General features: G+C 55.9%; 1 protein-coding gene across 1 annotated transcript in view; it reads left to right on the forward strand.

Moving 5' to 3' along the window:
• Window positions 1-10,549, forward strand: part of LOC145339893 (tyrosine-protein phosphatase non-receptor type 18-like) — a 43,900-nt gene extending 33,351 nt beyond the window's left edge. The window contains 5 exon segments of the mRNA XM_080184431.1: window positions 7,916-7,987; window positions 8,949-9,022; window positions 9,498-9,525; window positions 9,955-10,035; window positions 10,314-10,549. Of these exon segments, the coding sequence (XP_080040557.1) occupies window positions 7,916-7,987; window positions 8,949-9,022; window positions 9,498-9,525; window positions 9,955-10,035; window positions 10,314-10,387 (329 nt within the window). The 3' untranslated portion in view covers window positions 10,388-10,549.
• The last annotated feature ends 5,347 nt before the right edge of the window (window positions 10,550-15,896 follow it).

Here is a 15,896-nt window from a genome sequence, read left to right on the forward strand (position 1 = left end):
AGGGGATGTAGGGACTGGAGGAGGTTACAGAGATAGGGAGGGGATGTAGGGGCTGGAGGGGGTTACAGAGATAGGGAGGGTTGTAGGGGCTGGAGGAGGTTACAGAGATAGGGAGGGGATGTAGGGACTGGAGGAGGTTACAGAGATAGGGAGGGGTGTAGGGACTGGAGGGGGTTACAGAGATAGGGAGGGTTGTAGGGGCTGGAGGAGGTTACAGAGATAGGGAGGGTTGTAGGGGCTGGAGGAGGTTACAGAGATAGGGAGGGGGTGTAGGGGCTGGAGGAGGTTACAGAGATAGGGAGGGTTGTAGGGGCTGGAGGGGGTTACAGAGATGGGAATCTGTACTTAAAGAAGGATGCAGGGGTATGGGGAGAGACTGGGATTCATTTGGGTATTGATACAGGCATGGCACGGTGGTTCAGACTGCTGCCTCACAGCGCCAGGGACCTGGGTTCAATTCCCAGCCGAGATCACTGTCTGTGTGGAGTCTGCACCTTCTCCCCATGTCTGCGTGGGTTTCCTCCGGGTGCTCTGGTTTCCTCCCACAGCCCAAAGATGTGTGGGTTAGGTGGACAGGCCATGCTAAATTGCCCCTTCGTGTCCAAAGATGAATGTGTCCCAGACAGCTATAAGAAGCAAGGCAGGAAATTGCAGAGGATGTGACATCAGTTCTTAATTCCCCTCTGGCCATAGGAGAAGTGGCAGGGGACTGGAGGACAGCCAGAGAGGTTCTACTTTTCAAATAGGGGTGATAGAGATGAACCAGGGAACTACAGACAAGTGAGTCTCACGTCACTGGTGGGGAAACTGCTGGAGAGACCTCTGAAGGAGAGAGTGAATCTCCACTTGGAAAGGCAAGGGTTAATTCGGGGACTCGGCGTGGCTTTGTCAGAGGGAGCTCACGCCTAACAAATTTGCTAGAATTTTCTGTAAGTGTGAGTGTGAGGGAAGTACCGTTGATGTCGTTTATCTGGATTTTGACTAGGTCCCACAAGGGAGAGTGATTGAGAAGGTTAAAGCACGTGGGATTGAGGGACACTTGGTGAAATGGATCTGAAACTGGCTAAATAATAAGACACACAGGGTGGCGGTAGAAGGCTGTTCGGATGACTGGAGGTCGGGGTCCAGCAAGGTTCAGTGCTGGGTCCCCTATTGTTAGATACACCAGTGATGTCGATGAGAATTTGGGAGGGAATAATAAGTTTGCAGATAACGCCAAGATTAGTAAGAACATAAGGAATAGGAGCAGGAGTAGGCCATCTAGCCCCTCGAGCCTGCCCCGCCATTCAATAAGATCATGGCTGATCTGAAGTGGATCAGTTCCACTTTCCCGCTTTCTCCCCATACCCTTAATTCCCCTGTCTATCAGAAACCTATCTACCCGTGACTTAAATATATTTAGCGAGGCAGCCTCCACCACTTCAACGGGCAGAGAATTCCAGAGATTCACCACCCTTTGAGTGAAGAAGTTCCTCCTCAACTCTGATCTAAACTGCCCCCCCCCCGCCCCTTATCTTGAGGCTGTGCCCTCTAGCCCTGCTATCCTTTCTAAGCGGGAAGAATCTCTCTACCACTACTCTATCCATCCCCTTCATTATCTTCTACGTCTCTATAAGATCCCCCCTCATCCTTCTAAACTCCAAAGAGTACAGACCCAGTCTATTCAATCCCTCTTCATAGTCCAACCCCCTCATCTCCGGTATCAGCCTGGTGAACCTCCTCTGCACTCCCTCCATCTGCCAGGTCCTCGCCCACTCACTCAGCCTATCCAGATCTCTCTGAGATGGTTAATAGTGAAGAAGGTGGCTGTAGGTTGCAGGAAGTTATAGATGGTCAGAGCAGTGGCAGACGGTATTTAACCCTGATAAATGTGAAGTGATGGAGTTTGGAAACAGTAACAAGACAAGGGAGTATTTAATGAAAGGCAGGACACTGGGAAGCTCAGATCTTGGGGTAATTATCCGCAGAGCCCTGAAAGCAGCGGGTGAATAGAGTGGTTAAGACGGCATCTGGGACACTTATTTTTATCCTTTGTGGCATAGAGTATAAAAGCAAGGGGGTAATGTGGAGTTGTACAGAACGTTGGTTAGGCCACAGCTGGAGGACTGTGTGCAGTTCTGGTCACCTCACTGTAGGAAGGGTGTGACTGAACTGGAGAGGGTACAGAGGAGAGTCACCAGGATGCTGCCTGGGACAGAGCATCTGAGCTATAAGGACAGGCTGAGATTGTTTTCTGGAGAAAAGAGAAGGCTTGTGGGGGGGTGGGGAGGGGCATGATTGAAGTGTATCAGATTATGAGGGGTATGGGCAGGGTTAGTAGGACCCCTTGGTTGAGGGGTCAGATACGAGGGGGCACAGATTCAGGGTGAGGGACAGGAGATTCAGGGGGGATTTGGGATATTTTTCAGTCAGAGGGAATTAGGAATCTGGAATGTGTTGCTGGGAAAGTGGTGGAGGCTGGAAACCCTACAACCTTTAAAAAGCATTTGGATGAACACTCAGAATATCATAACATTGATGGAAATGGGATAAGTGCAAATTTAGGGGTAATTATTGTTGGTGCAGACCCGATGGGCTGAAGGGCCTTTCCTTCACTGTTAGACTCTAAATCTGTGACTCCATGTATAGATTCGATGGATTAACCATTGTAAATATGTGAGGTTATGGAGAGAGACCAGGGGAGCGGGCCTGGGTAAAATACTCTAATAGAGACTCAGTGCAGACTCGAGGTCCTGAATGGCCTCCTTCTGCACTGTAGGGAATCTATCTTTAGTTTCAGGATTAATACACGGCTATGGGGAGAGAGCGGGGCAGTGGGATTAGATTGGGGATTGATACAGGGATATGGGGAGGGAGCGGGGCAGTGGGATTAGTTTGGGGATTGATACAGGGATATGGGGAGGGAGCAGGGCAGTGGGATTAGTTTGGGGATTGATACAGGGCTATGGGGAGAGAGTGGGATTAGTTTGGGGATTGATACAGGACCGTGGGGAGAGAGCGGGGCAGTGGGATTAGTTTGGGGATTGATACAGAACTATGGGAGGGAGCAGGGCAGTGGGATTAGTTTGGGGATTGATACAGGGATATGGGGAGGGAGCGGGGCAGTGGGATTATTTGGGGATTGATACAGGGATATGGGGAGCGAGCGGGGCAGTGGGATTAGTTTGGGGATTTGATACAGGACTATGGGGAGAGAGCAGGGCAGTGGGATTAGTTTGGGGATTGAGACAGGGCTATGGGGAGAGAGCAGGGCAGTGGGATTAGTTTGGGGATGGACACAGGGCTATGGGGAGAGAGCGGGGCAGTGGAATTAGTTTGGGGATGGACACAGGGCTATGGGGAGCGTACGGGGCAGTGGGATTAGTTTGGGGATTGATACAGGGCTATGGGGAGAGAGCGGGGCAGTGGGATTAGTTTGGGGATGGACACAGGGCTATGGGGAGCGTACGGGGCAGTGGGATTAGTTTGGGGATTGATACAGGGCTATGGGGAGGGAGCGGGGCAGTGGGATTAGTTTGGGGATTGATACAGGGCTATGGGGAGAGAGTGGGGCAGTGGGATTAGTTTGGGGATTGATACAGGGCTATGGGGAGAGAGCGGGGCAGTGGGATTAGATTGGGGACTGGTTCAGGGCTATGGGGAGAGAGCGGGGCAGTGGGATTAGATTGGGGATTGATACAGGGCTATGGGGAGAGAGTGGGGCAGTGGGATTAGTTTGGGGATTGATACAGGGCTATGGGGAGAGAGCGGGGCAGTGGGATTAGATTGGGGACTGGTTCAGGGCTATGGGGAGAGAGCGGGGCAGTGGGATTAGATTGGGGATTGAAACAGGGATATGGGGAGGGAGCGGGGCAGTGGGATTAGTTTGGGGATTGATACAGGGATATGGGGAGGGAGCAGGGCAGTGGGATTAGTTTGGGGATTGATACAGGGCTATGGGGAGAGAGTGGGATAGTGGGATTAGTTTGGGGATTGATACAGGACTGTGGGGAGAGAGCGGGGCAGTGGGATTAGTTTGGGGATTGATACAGAACTATGGTGAGGGAGCAGGGCAGTGGGATTAGTTTGGGGATTGATTCAGGGCTATGGAGAGAGAGCGGGGCAGTGGGATTAGTTTGGGGATTGATACAGGGCTATGGGGAGAGAGCGGGGCAGTGGGATTAGTTTGGTATTGATACAGGGATATGGGGAGGGAGCGGGGCAGTGGGATTAGTTTGGGGATTGATACAGGGCTATGGGGAGAGAGCAGGGCAGTGGGATTAGTTTGGGGGTTGATACAGGGCTATGGGGAGAGTACGGGGCAGTGGGATTAGTTTGGGGATTGATACAGGGCTATGGGGAGCGAGCGGGACAGTGGGATTAGTTTGGGGATTGATACAGGGCTATGGGGAGGGAGTGGGACAGTGGGATTAGTTTGGGGATTGATACAGGGCTATGGGGAGGGAGCGGGACAGTGGGATTAGATTGGGGATTGATACAGGGCTATGGGGAGAGAGCGGGGCAGTGGGATTAGTTTGGGGATTGATACAGGGATATGGGGAGGGAGCGGGGCAGCGGGATTAGTTTGGGGATTGATACAGGGCTATGGGGACAGTGTGGGGCAGCGGGATTAGTTTGGGGATTGATACAGCGCTATGGGGAGAGAGTGGGGCAGTGGGATTAGTTTGGGGATTGATACAGGGATATGGGGAGCGAGCGGGGCAGTGGGATTAGTTTGGGGATTGATACAGGGATATGGGGAGCGAGCGGGACAGTGGGATTAGTTTAGGGATTGATACAGGGCTATGGGGAGGGAGCGGGACAGTGGGATTAGTTTGGGGACTGATACAGGGCTATGGGGAGAGAGTGGGGCAGTGGGATTAGTTTGGGGATTGATTCAGGGATATGGGGAGAGATGCGGGCAGTGGGATTAGTTTGGGAATTGATACAGGGATATGGGGAGCGAGCGGGGCAGTGGGATTAGTTTGGGGATTTGATACAGGGATATGGGGAGCGAGCGGGGCAGTGGGATTAGTTTGGGGATTTGATACAGGGATATGGGGAGAGAGCGGGACAGTGGGATTAGTTTGGGGATTGATGCAGGGCTATGGGGAGGGAGCAGGGCAGTGGGATTAGTTTGGGGATTGATACAGGGATATGGGGAGAGAGCGGGGCAGTGGGATTAGTTTGGGGATTGATACAGGGCTATGGGGAGAGAGCGGGGCAGTGGGATTAGTTTGGGGATTGATACAGGGCTATGGGGAGAGAGCGGGGGCAGTGGGATTAGTTTGGGGATTGATACAGGGCTGTGGGGAGAGAGCGGGGCAGTGGGATTAGTTTGGGGATTGATACAGGGCTATGGGGAGAGAGCGGGGCAGTGGGATTAGTTTGGGGATTGATACAGGGCTATGGGGAGAGAGCGGGGCAGTGGGATTAGTTTGGGGATTGATACAGGGCTGTGGGGAGAGAGCGGTGCAGTGGGATTAGTTTGGGGATTGATACAGGGCTATGGGGAGAGAGCGGGGCAGTGGGATTAGTTTGGGGATTGATACAGGGCTATGGGGAGAGAGCGGGGCAGTGGGATTAGTTTGGGGATTGATACAGGGCTGTGGGGAGAGAGCGGTGCAGTGGGATTAGTTTGGGATTGATACAGGGCTATGGGGAGGGAGCGGTGCAGTGGGATTAGTTTGGGGATTGATACAGGGCTATGGGGAGAGAGCGGGACAGTGGGATTAGTTTGGGATTGATACAGGGCTATGGGGAGGGAGCGGTGCAGTGGGATTAGTTTGGGGATTGATACAGGGCTATGGGGAGAGAGCGGGACAGTGGGATTAGTTTGGGATTGATACAGGGCTATGGGGAGAGAGCGGGACAGTGGGATTAGTTTGGGGATTGATACAGGGCTATGGGGGGGGAGCGGGGCAGTGGGATTAGTTTGGGATTGATACAGGGCTATGGGGGGGGGAGCGGGGCAGAGATAGAGAATTGACATTTAGGTTGTAAATGATAAAGACGTTTCACAATGAGGTGTTCTGATCATCCTGAGGCTTTGCAATGTGATACTGTTCAGAAACGTGCAGTAATAGTTTACGTGTTGTATAACTGATGTTTATTTGCTGTTTGCATTATCTGTCAAGTGAGTCAGGCAATGATGCAGCGATATATTGAGGTGTGAGGGAGAGATGTTGGTTCCAGGTCAGAGGGGTGTACAGCCCTGTACCTTCCCACATCCTCCCACCGCTCACATTGTCACATAGGGCTTTGCGGAAATTAACACCCCCCCACACCGCACAGTGCGGCGCTCCCTCAGCACTGACCCTCCCACAGTGCGGCGCTCCCTCAGCACTGACCCTCCCACAGTGCGGCGCTCCCTCAGCACTGACCCTCCCACAGTGCGGCGCTCCCTCAGCACTGACCCTCCCACAGTGCGGCGCTCCCTCAGCACCGACCCTCCCACAGTGCGGCGCTCCCTCAGCACTGACCCTCCCACAGCGCGGCGCTCCCTCAGCACTGACCCTCCCACAGCGCGGCGCTCCCTCAGCACTGACCCTCCCACAGCGCGGCGCTCCCTCAGCACTGACCCTCCCACAGCGCGGCGCTCCCTCAGCACTGACCCTCCCACAGTGCGGCGCTCCCTCAGCACTGACCCTCCCACAGTGCGGCGCTCCCTCAGCACTGACCCTCCCACAGTGCGGCGCTCCCTCAGCACTGACCCTCCCACAGTGCGGCGCTCCCTCAGCACTGACCCTCCCACAGTGCGGCGCTCCCTCAGCACTGACCCTCCCACAGCGCGGCGCTCCCTCAGCACTGACCCTCCCACAGTGCGGCGCTCCCTCAGCACTGACCCTCCCACAGAGCGGCGCTCCCTCAGCACTGACCCTCCCACAGAGCGGCGCTCCCTCAGCACTGACCCTCCCACAGTGCGGCGCTCCCTCAGCACTGACCCTCCCACAGTGCGGCGCTCCCTCAGCACTGACCCTCCCACAGTGCGGCGCTCCCTCAGCACTGACCCTCCCACAGTGCGGCGCTCCCTCAGCACTGACCCTCCCACAGAGCGGCGCTCCCTCAGCACTGACCCTCCCACAGTGCGGCGCTCCCTCAGCACTGACCCTCCCACAGTGCGGCGCTCCCTCAGCACTGACCCTCCCACAGTGCGGCGCTCCCTCAGCACTGACCCTCCCACAGTGCGGCGCTCCCTCAGCACTGACCCTCCCACAGTGCGGCGCTCCCTCAGCACTGACCCTCCCACAGTGCGGCGCTCCCTCAGCACTGACCCTCCCACAGTGCGGCGCTCCCTCAGCACTGACCCTCCCACAGTGCGGCGCTCCCTCAGCACTGACCCTCCCACAGTGCGGCGCTCCCTCAGCACTGACCCTCCCACAGTGCGGCGCTCCCTCAGCACTGACCCTCCCACAGTGCGGCGCTCCCTCAGCACTGACCCTCCCACAGTGCGGCGCTCCCTCAGCACTGGCGCTCCCTCAGCACTGACGCTCCCTCAGCACTGACCCTCCCACAGTGCGGCACTCCCTCAGCACTGACCCTCCCACAGTGCGGCGCTCCCTCAGCACTGACCCTCCCACAGTGCGGCGCTCCCTCAGCACTGGCGCTCCCTCAGCACTGACGCTCCCTCAGCACTGACCCTCCCACAGTGCGGCGCTCCCTCAGCACTGACCCTCCCACAGCGCGGCGCTCCCTCAGCACTGGCGCTCCCTCAGCACTGACGCTCCCTCAGCACTGACCCTCCCACAGTGCGGCGCTCCCTCAGCACTGACCCTCCCACAGCGCAGCGCTCCCTCAGCACTGGCGCTCCCTCAGCACTGACCCTCCCACAGTGCGGCGCTCCCTCAGCACTGACCCTGAGCCATGGTGTGTGATAGTGGGAGTTACGGGAATTTCTGCCGGATTTAATAATTTCTAAATTTATTTTCTTTTTTAGCTGTGGACAGTGAATCCTGGGCTCCCTCACTGCCAGCTCGCACGGCCGATTCCTACATTGTACAGAATGATGGTAAGGGAGTTACACCCCAGCAGTGAAATATGAGGGGTATCATCTCCAGACCCCAGAGCACTCTCACTGTCTATCCTGGGTGACATCCTTCCCCCCTCTCCAGTTATCCTGGGCAATAATGCTCCTTCTCTATTACTTAGACACGTGAGCGAAATAGGGATGGAGGGATATAGGAGACTGTTTTAAATAAGGATCAGAGTCTCAGGACGTTCCTGGAAATCAACTGTTACATGTGTTGATGTTTTTCTCTTTTACTCCACAGGTGTGTCGGTCCACCTTGTTGTCGAACGAGGGGCATACACACGGTGGGTCGTGCGTGGGCTGCTCTTGGATGTTTCGAGAGTGGCCTAGTTCGCGCTGTTTGTGTATGCTTAAAACTGGACCAGCAGATGGGCACCACGACAGCTCAGTGACTATCACTGCTAGCTGTGCCGATATGTGGATTTGGGCCTGTGTCTGTGGGAGTTTGCGCATTCTCCCTGTGGTTGCGTGGGTTTTCTCCGGGTGCTCCGGTTTCCTCCCACACCCCAAAGATGTGCCCTTCGGCTGATTGGTGTAACAAATTGTCCCTAAATTATTCTCCCCTTAATCTGGTTTCCAATGGGGGTACCATAAGCATAGACACAGGTCAAGGGTGGAGGAGGAAAAGGACATTGTTAAGATGGCGGCGCGGGCTTGTTGGGCCGAAGGGCTTGTTTCCCGTGCTGAGTTGTTCCTTGTTCTTCTGATCTGGCTGCCTCTGAACTCAGCCTGTGAATAGCCAGATATTCGACTACGGGGTGCATCGTTGTAGCACCTTCCCAGAGAAGGTGCCTCCGATATACGTTCCTGGAGTACTGATGCTCGACAGCACCCCTCCCCACTCAGTCCTCCCCCACCGCCCACCCCCAGACCCCCTCGCCCTCTCTGTCTGTCTAACCCGGAAGTAGTTGTAATGCACCCACCACCCCTCTCTCTCCAGACGAGGCAGGAGCCAGTTCGTACTCGAGCAGTGACAACCAGAGAGCCAGCAAACTGCTCAACGTCTTAAAGATGGTGAGTGTCAGCGCTGGGGTGGGGTGTGGAGGGGGGACGGGGAGGCATTTCAGGCTCACTGCCTGCAGGTCAGAGGTCAACATCGGTCAGCTAGGGGTCAGTATCCAAGAGTCAGAGAGGGAAGGGAAGGGAAGGCAGTCTAAGGTCTGGAAGGCAAGGGCACCAGCATCAGGGTTCGGGGAGTGTGGGGTCGGTCGGGGAGTGTGGGGTCGGTCGGGGTTCGGGGAGTGCGGGGTCGGGGAGCTCGGGGTCGGTCCGGGGGGTCGGGGGGGGGTGGAGCTCGGGGTCGGGTCGGTGGGGGGGAGCTCGGGGTCGGTCCGGGGGGTCGGGGGGGGGTGGAGCTCGGGGTCGGTCCGGGGGGTTCGGGGAGCTCGGGGTCGGTCTGGGGGGTCGGGGGGGTGTCGGTCCGGGGGGTTCGGGGGCACTCCCAGTGTTTGGGATGAATTTGATGAATTTGATTCCTTCACCCTCACAGGGATTTCCCGGGAATTCTGTCACAAAAGGTAAGAACACGGAGTCGAAAGGGAGTGTGTGTGTCTGTGTGATTGTGGGAGGGGGAAATGGGTCAGTGTCACACACTCTCTCACTAATGCTCACACTCACACTCACACATTCTCTTTCACACACCCACACTGTCTGTGTGTCCGTCACTGGCTGGCACCCCACCCCCACCCCCCCACCCTGCCCCCTCACCCCCCCACCCCCCACCCCTTCACCCCCCCACCCCCCACCCTGCCCCTTCCACCCCCCCACCCTGCCCCCTCACCCCCCCACCCCCCACCCCTTCACCCCCCCACCCCCCACCCTGCCCCTTCACCCCCCCACCCCCCACCCCCCACCCTGCCCTCTCACACCCCCCCCCACCCCCTGGCTTGCCTCTCCCCCACACCGCCCCCCAGTTTGCCCTCTCACCCCGTGTCTCTCACTTGCAGACACAGCGGATGATGGATATGAAGATGTCAGTGATCTCTCGACTGTCCCTGTCCCTGGATCCACTGTCTCCAATGGAATCGGTAAGTTTGAGTGTGAGATAACGACCCAAATTCACCCCCCCCCACTGCTAATCGCAGCAAAAACCCCTTCACCCCTATTCCTCTGCCACCATCACCCCCCCCATCACCCTCCCTCTCTGCCCCCGTCACCCCCCCCCTCTCTGCCCCCTCGGCACACCCCCCACTCTCTGCCCCCCCCCAGCACACCCACTCCTCTCTGGTTCCCCCACCCCCCGGCACACCCCCCATTCTCTCCCCTTTTTCCTCCTCTCTCTAACCACTTCCCATTTTCCTGACAGGTTTTAACTTCCGGGTATCAAAGCCCAAGGGCCCTCGTCCTCCTCCTGAGATATGGGCTGTGTACGGGCAATGAGGGCAACCATCTTGTGGGAGTGAGGCTTCAGGCCTAGTCTGTCAGAGACTGAGGTGGTGAAGACAGCGTCATGATGGATGTTTTCACATCATGTCAGGGATGGGAATGAGAATATTTTTAATGAATTGTGCACTTTTGAATTTGAACAGTAAAGAATTATTAATGAAACCAGTCTCTGTGCGTGTGTGTCTGTGTGTGATTTTGATTTGATTTATTATTGTTATTTGTAAACAGTGAAAAGTTTTATTATGCACTATATGGACAAAACTTACTGTAAATAGAGAAGGAAAGGAGAGGGTGCAGAATGTAGTGTTACAGTCACAGCGAGGGTGTAGAGAAAGATCAACTTAATGTGAGGTAGGTCCATTCAAAAGTCTGACAGCAGCAGGGAAGAAGCTGTTCTTGAGTCAGTCGGTACGGGACCTCAGACTTTTGTCTCTTTTCCCAAAGGAAGATGGTGGAAGAGAGAATGTCCAGGGTGTGTGGGGTCCTTAATTATGCTGGCTGCTTTCCCGAGGCAGTGGGAAGTGTAGACAGAGTCAATGGATGGGAGGCTGGTTTGTGTGATGGATTGGGGCTACATTCACAACCCTTTGTAGTTCCTTGTGGTCTTGGGCAGAGCAGGAGTCCAGACCAAGCTGTGATACAACCAGAAAGAATGCTTTCTATGGGGGATCTGTAAAAGTTGGTGAGAGTCGTAGCTGACATGCCAAATTTCCTTAGTCTTCTGAGAAAGTAGAGGCGTTGGTGGGGCTTTCTTAACTATAGTGTCAGCATGGGGGGGACCAGGACAGGTTGTTGGTGATCTGGACACCTAAAAACCTGAAGCTCTCGACCCTTTCTACTTCATCCCCGTTGATGTAGACAGGGGCATGTTCCCCTTTACACTTCCTGAAGTCGATGACAATCTCCTTTGTTTTGTTGACACTGAGGGAGAGATTATTGTCACCGCACCAGTTCACCAGATTCTCTATCTCATTCCTGTACTCTGTCTCATCATCGTTTGAGATCAGACTCACTACAGTCATCAGCAAACTTGAAAATGGAGTTGGAGGGGAATTTGGTCGCATAGTCATAGGTGTATAAGGAGTATAGTAGGGGGCTGAGAACACAGCCTTGTGGGGCACCGGTGTTGAGGGTGATTGAGGAGGAGGTGTTGTTGCCTATCCTTACTGATTGTGGTCTGTGAGTTAGGATGTTCAGGATCCAGTTACAGAGGGAGGAGCCGAGGCCCAGACCACGAGAGTTTTGTGGAAATAATGGTGTTGAAGGCTGAGCTGTAGTCAATAAATAGGAGTCTGGAATAGGTGTCCTTGTTATCCAGGTGTTCCAGAGTTGAATGCAGGGAGATGGTGTCTGCTGTGGACCTGTTGTGGCAGTGGGCAAACTGTAGTGAATCCAGGTAGTCCGGGAAGCTGGAATTGATCCGTGCCGTGACTAACCTTTCGAAGCACTTCATAATGATGGGTGTCAGAGCCACCGGCCGATAGTCATTCAGGCGCACTGCCTGGTTTTCCCTAGCTACCGGGATGATGGTCTTCTTGAAGCAGATAGGGAGCTCAGATTGTGGTAAAGAGAGGTTGAAGATGTCTGTGAGTACCACCACCCCCCCAAGCTGATCCACGCAGGATCCGAGCGCTTATCCGGATATCCCATCCGGGCCAGTCGCTCTCTGTGGGTTGACCTTTGAGAAAGCTGCTCTGATATCTGCAGTGGTGACCCCAGATACAGGTTCACACAGGGCTTCCAGCGTGGGGGGGGGGGCATGTTCTCACTGACTTCTTCCTCAAAACGGGTGTAGAATGCATTAGCTCATCAGGGAGGGGCGCTTTGGAGCCAGTGGTTTTACATACCTTCATCTTGTAGTTCATCGTGTGTGTGTGTGTGTGTGCGCCTGTGTGTGTGTGTCTGTCTGTCTCTCTGTGTGTGAGAGGCTCTGTGTGCATTTTCATAGAATCCCTACAGTGCCAATGAAGGCCATTCAGCCCATCGAATCTGTAACCCCATGCATTTACCCTACTTAGTCCCCCTGACACCCAGGCTTAATTTAGCCCGGCCAATCCACCTAACCCACACACCTTTGGACTGTGGGAGAAAACCCACGCAGACACGGGAAGGACGTGCAAACCCCACATAGACTGTGAGCCGAGGCTGGAATCGAACCTAGGCCCCTGGCGCTGTGAGGCAGCAGTGCTAACCGCTGTGCCACCGTGCGGCCGACTTTTATTAGTGACTGTCTTACACTGATGGTCACTGGTTCTGGAATGTTGTCCCTCAGCCCACTCTCTCTCAGGGCGATATCTGTACACTGACTGGTGTCTCTCAGTCCCCTCTCTCTCTCTCAGGGAGATATCTGTACACTGACTGGTGTCTCTCAGTCCCCCTCTCTCTCTCAGGGAGATATCTGTACACTGACTGGTGTCTCTCAGTCCCCCTCTCTCTCTCTCAGGGAGATATCTGTACACTGACTGGTGTCTCTCAGTCCCCTCTCTCTCAGGGCAATATCTGTACACTGACTGGTGTCTCTCAGTCCCGTCTCTCTCAGGGAGATATCTGTACACTGACTGGTGTTCTCAGTCCTCTCTCTCTCTCTCAGGGAGATATCTGTACACTGACTGGTGTCTCAGTCCTCTCTCTCTCTCTCAGGGAGATATCTGTACACTGACTGGTGTCTCTCAGTCCCCTCTCTCTCAGGGAGATATCTGTACACTGACTGGTGTCTCAGTCCTCTCTCTCTCTCTCTCAGGGAGATATCTGTACACTGACTGGTGTCTCTCAGTCCCTTCTCTCTCTCTCAGGGAGATATCTGTACACTGACTGGTGTCTCTCAGTCCCCTCTCTCTCTCTCAGGGAGATATCTGTACACTGACTGGTGTCTCTCAGTCCCCCTCTCTCTCTGGGAGATATCTGTACACTGACTGGTGTCTCTCAGTCCCCTCTCTCTCTCAGGGAGATATCTGTACACTGACTGGTGTCTCTCAGTCCCCTCTCTCTCAGGGCAATATCTGTACACTGACTGGTGTCTCTCAGTCCCGTCTCTCTCAGGGAGATATCTGTACACTGACTGGTGTCTCAGTCCTCTCTCTCTCTCTCAGGGAGATATCTGTACACTGACTGGTGTCTCTCAGTCCCCTCTCTCTCAGGGCGATATCTGTACACTGACTGGTGTCTCTCAGTCCCTTCTCTCTCTCTCAGGGAGATATCTGTACACTGACTGGTGTCTCTCAGTCCCCTCTCTCTCTCTCAGGGAGATATCTGTACACTGACTGGTGTCTCTCAGTCCCCTCTCTCTCTGGGAGATATCTGTACACTGACTGGTGTCTCTCAGTCCCCTCTCTCTCAGAGAGATATCTCAAAGAGGTTTCTTTGATGCACTGGCTTCGCCAGAGAGGGGGGAAGGAACGGAGTAACTTGGGGCAGAAATGTAAGTTTAGGAACCCCCATTATTGCCTCTGCACACTGACACAAAGCCTGTCAAACCCCAATCTCAGTAAAAAGCACTCAGCGCAATGTGAATTGTGGCGGGATCCCCACTGGGTGGCAGCAGAGAGCTTAACTGGTGTGTACAGGAGGCAGAGGGTGAATTCAGACTGGGATTAAACTCAGAGTAAACTGTGTGTACGGGGAGGGGTGGGGGTACACACCAGGGGTGACACAGTGGGTTCGCACTGCTGCCTCACAGCGCCAAAGACCCTGGTTCAATTCCCCAGCTCAGGTCACTGTGCGGAGTCTGCACATTCTCCCCGTGTCTGCGTGGGTTTCCTTCCGGGTGCTCCAGTTTCCTCCCACAATCCGAAAGACGTGTGGGTTAGGGTGGATCGGCCGTGCTAAATTGCCCCCTAGTGCCAGGGGGAATTAGCTAGGGTACACGCGCGGTGGTTTGGGGATAGGGCCTGGGTGGGGCGGGGGGGGAGATTGTGGTCGGTGCAGTCTCGATGGGCTGAGTGGCCTCCTTCTGCACGGTGGGGGATTCTGTGATTAATCCCACTGCTCCTCGTGCCACCGCCCCCCCCCCCCCCCGCCGGATCCATTGGACATGTCGCTCGTTCCCCTCCCACCCCCTCACCTTCCCCCACACGCAGGGTGAGCTACTGCCGCGATGCACACCGTGGTCGAATAGCTCACTCCCCGCCAGCGAACGGGAACCGATGCCACAGCCACAGGGGGGGCCCAGAATCCGGGGAGCGGGACAAAGGAAGAGAAGGCGAAAACCGTTCCCCACCCCACCCCCTCCGCCTCCTCCCCCACCCTCCCGGCTGGTGAACTGCGTGAGGCAGCGTCGGAGGCAAGTTCTGTGCTCCAGTCTGCAGTGGGGGTCAGAGGGTCTGTGCCGGCGGGGATGGTTCCAGAGGCTAGATTGCTTTAGATGAAAGGGAGGGGGGGGGGGGGTTCGGGAGCTGTAATTGCTGACTCCCTGATCTCTCCAATCTGCCTCGTGTACACAGGGACCCCGAGGCAGCGTCCCTGTCGCAGGTGATCAGAGCTCGCTGCTCCCAAATACCAGCTGACAGTCAGTGTGTACGCTCGATCTCCTCTCCCTCAATGCTGCCGTCTCCCAGGACACCGAAATGAGGAGCTCCCCCCTTCCCTCCACTTCCCCCCCCGCCAGGCCCCTCTGCTCCACCGCCCCCCCCTCTCTAACCGCAGGCACCCCACTCCAGCTCCAGGATCCTGCACTCCCCCCGCATCCCCCCCCCCTCTCTATCCCCCCCCCCCCATTCCCCAGCTCCGAGAGCCAGGCTGGGTACAGACATTCCACCTGACCTAGTTTAGCTTCACATCGTGAATTCAGTCGGAAAATCTCTCACTAGAAAGATGACAGAAACATCAGCAACGGTTCATTCTCTCCTGTCCCCGGGACTCGGTCACTCTCTGTCCGCTCCTGTCCCCGGGACTCGGTCACTCTCTGTCCACTCCTGTCCCCGGGACTCGGTCACTCTCTGTCCACTCCTGTCCCCGGGACTCGGTCACTCTCTGTCCACTCCTGTCCCCGGGACTCGGTCACTCTCTGTCCACTCCTGTCCCCGGGACTCGGTCACTCTCTGTCCACTCCTGTCCCCGGGACTCGGTCACTCTCTGTCCACTCCTGTCCCCGGGACTCGGTCACTCTCTGTCCACTCCTGTCCCTGGGACTCGGTCACTCTCTGTCCACTCCTGTCCCCAAGACTCGGTCACTCTCTGTCCACTCCTGTCCCCGGGACTCGGTCACTCTGTGTCCACTCCTGTCCCCGGGACTCGGTCACTCTGTGTCCACTCCTGTCCCCGGGACTCGGTCACTCTGTGTCCACTCCTGTCCCCGGGACTCGGTCACTCTGTGTCCACTCCTGTCCCCGGGACTCGGTCACTCTGTGTCCACTCCTGTCCCCGGGACTCGGTCACTCTGTGTCCACTCCTGTCCCCGGGACTCGGTCACTCTCTGTCCACTCCTGTCCCCGGGACTCGGTCACTCTCTGTCCACTCCTGTCCCCGGGACTCGGTCACTCTCTGTCCACTCCTGTCCCCGGGACTC

This window comes from Carcharhinus amblyrhynchos, unplaced genomic scaffold (assembly GCF_965287045.1).
Source record: "Carcharhinus amblyrhynchos unplaced genomic scaffold, sCarAmb.v2.hapA scaffold_728, whole genome shotgun sequence".
NCBI lineage: Eukaryota > Metazoa > Chordata > Chondrichthyes > Carcharhiniformes > Carcharhinidae > Carcharhinus > Carcharhinus amblyrhynchos.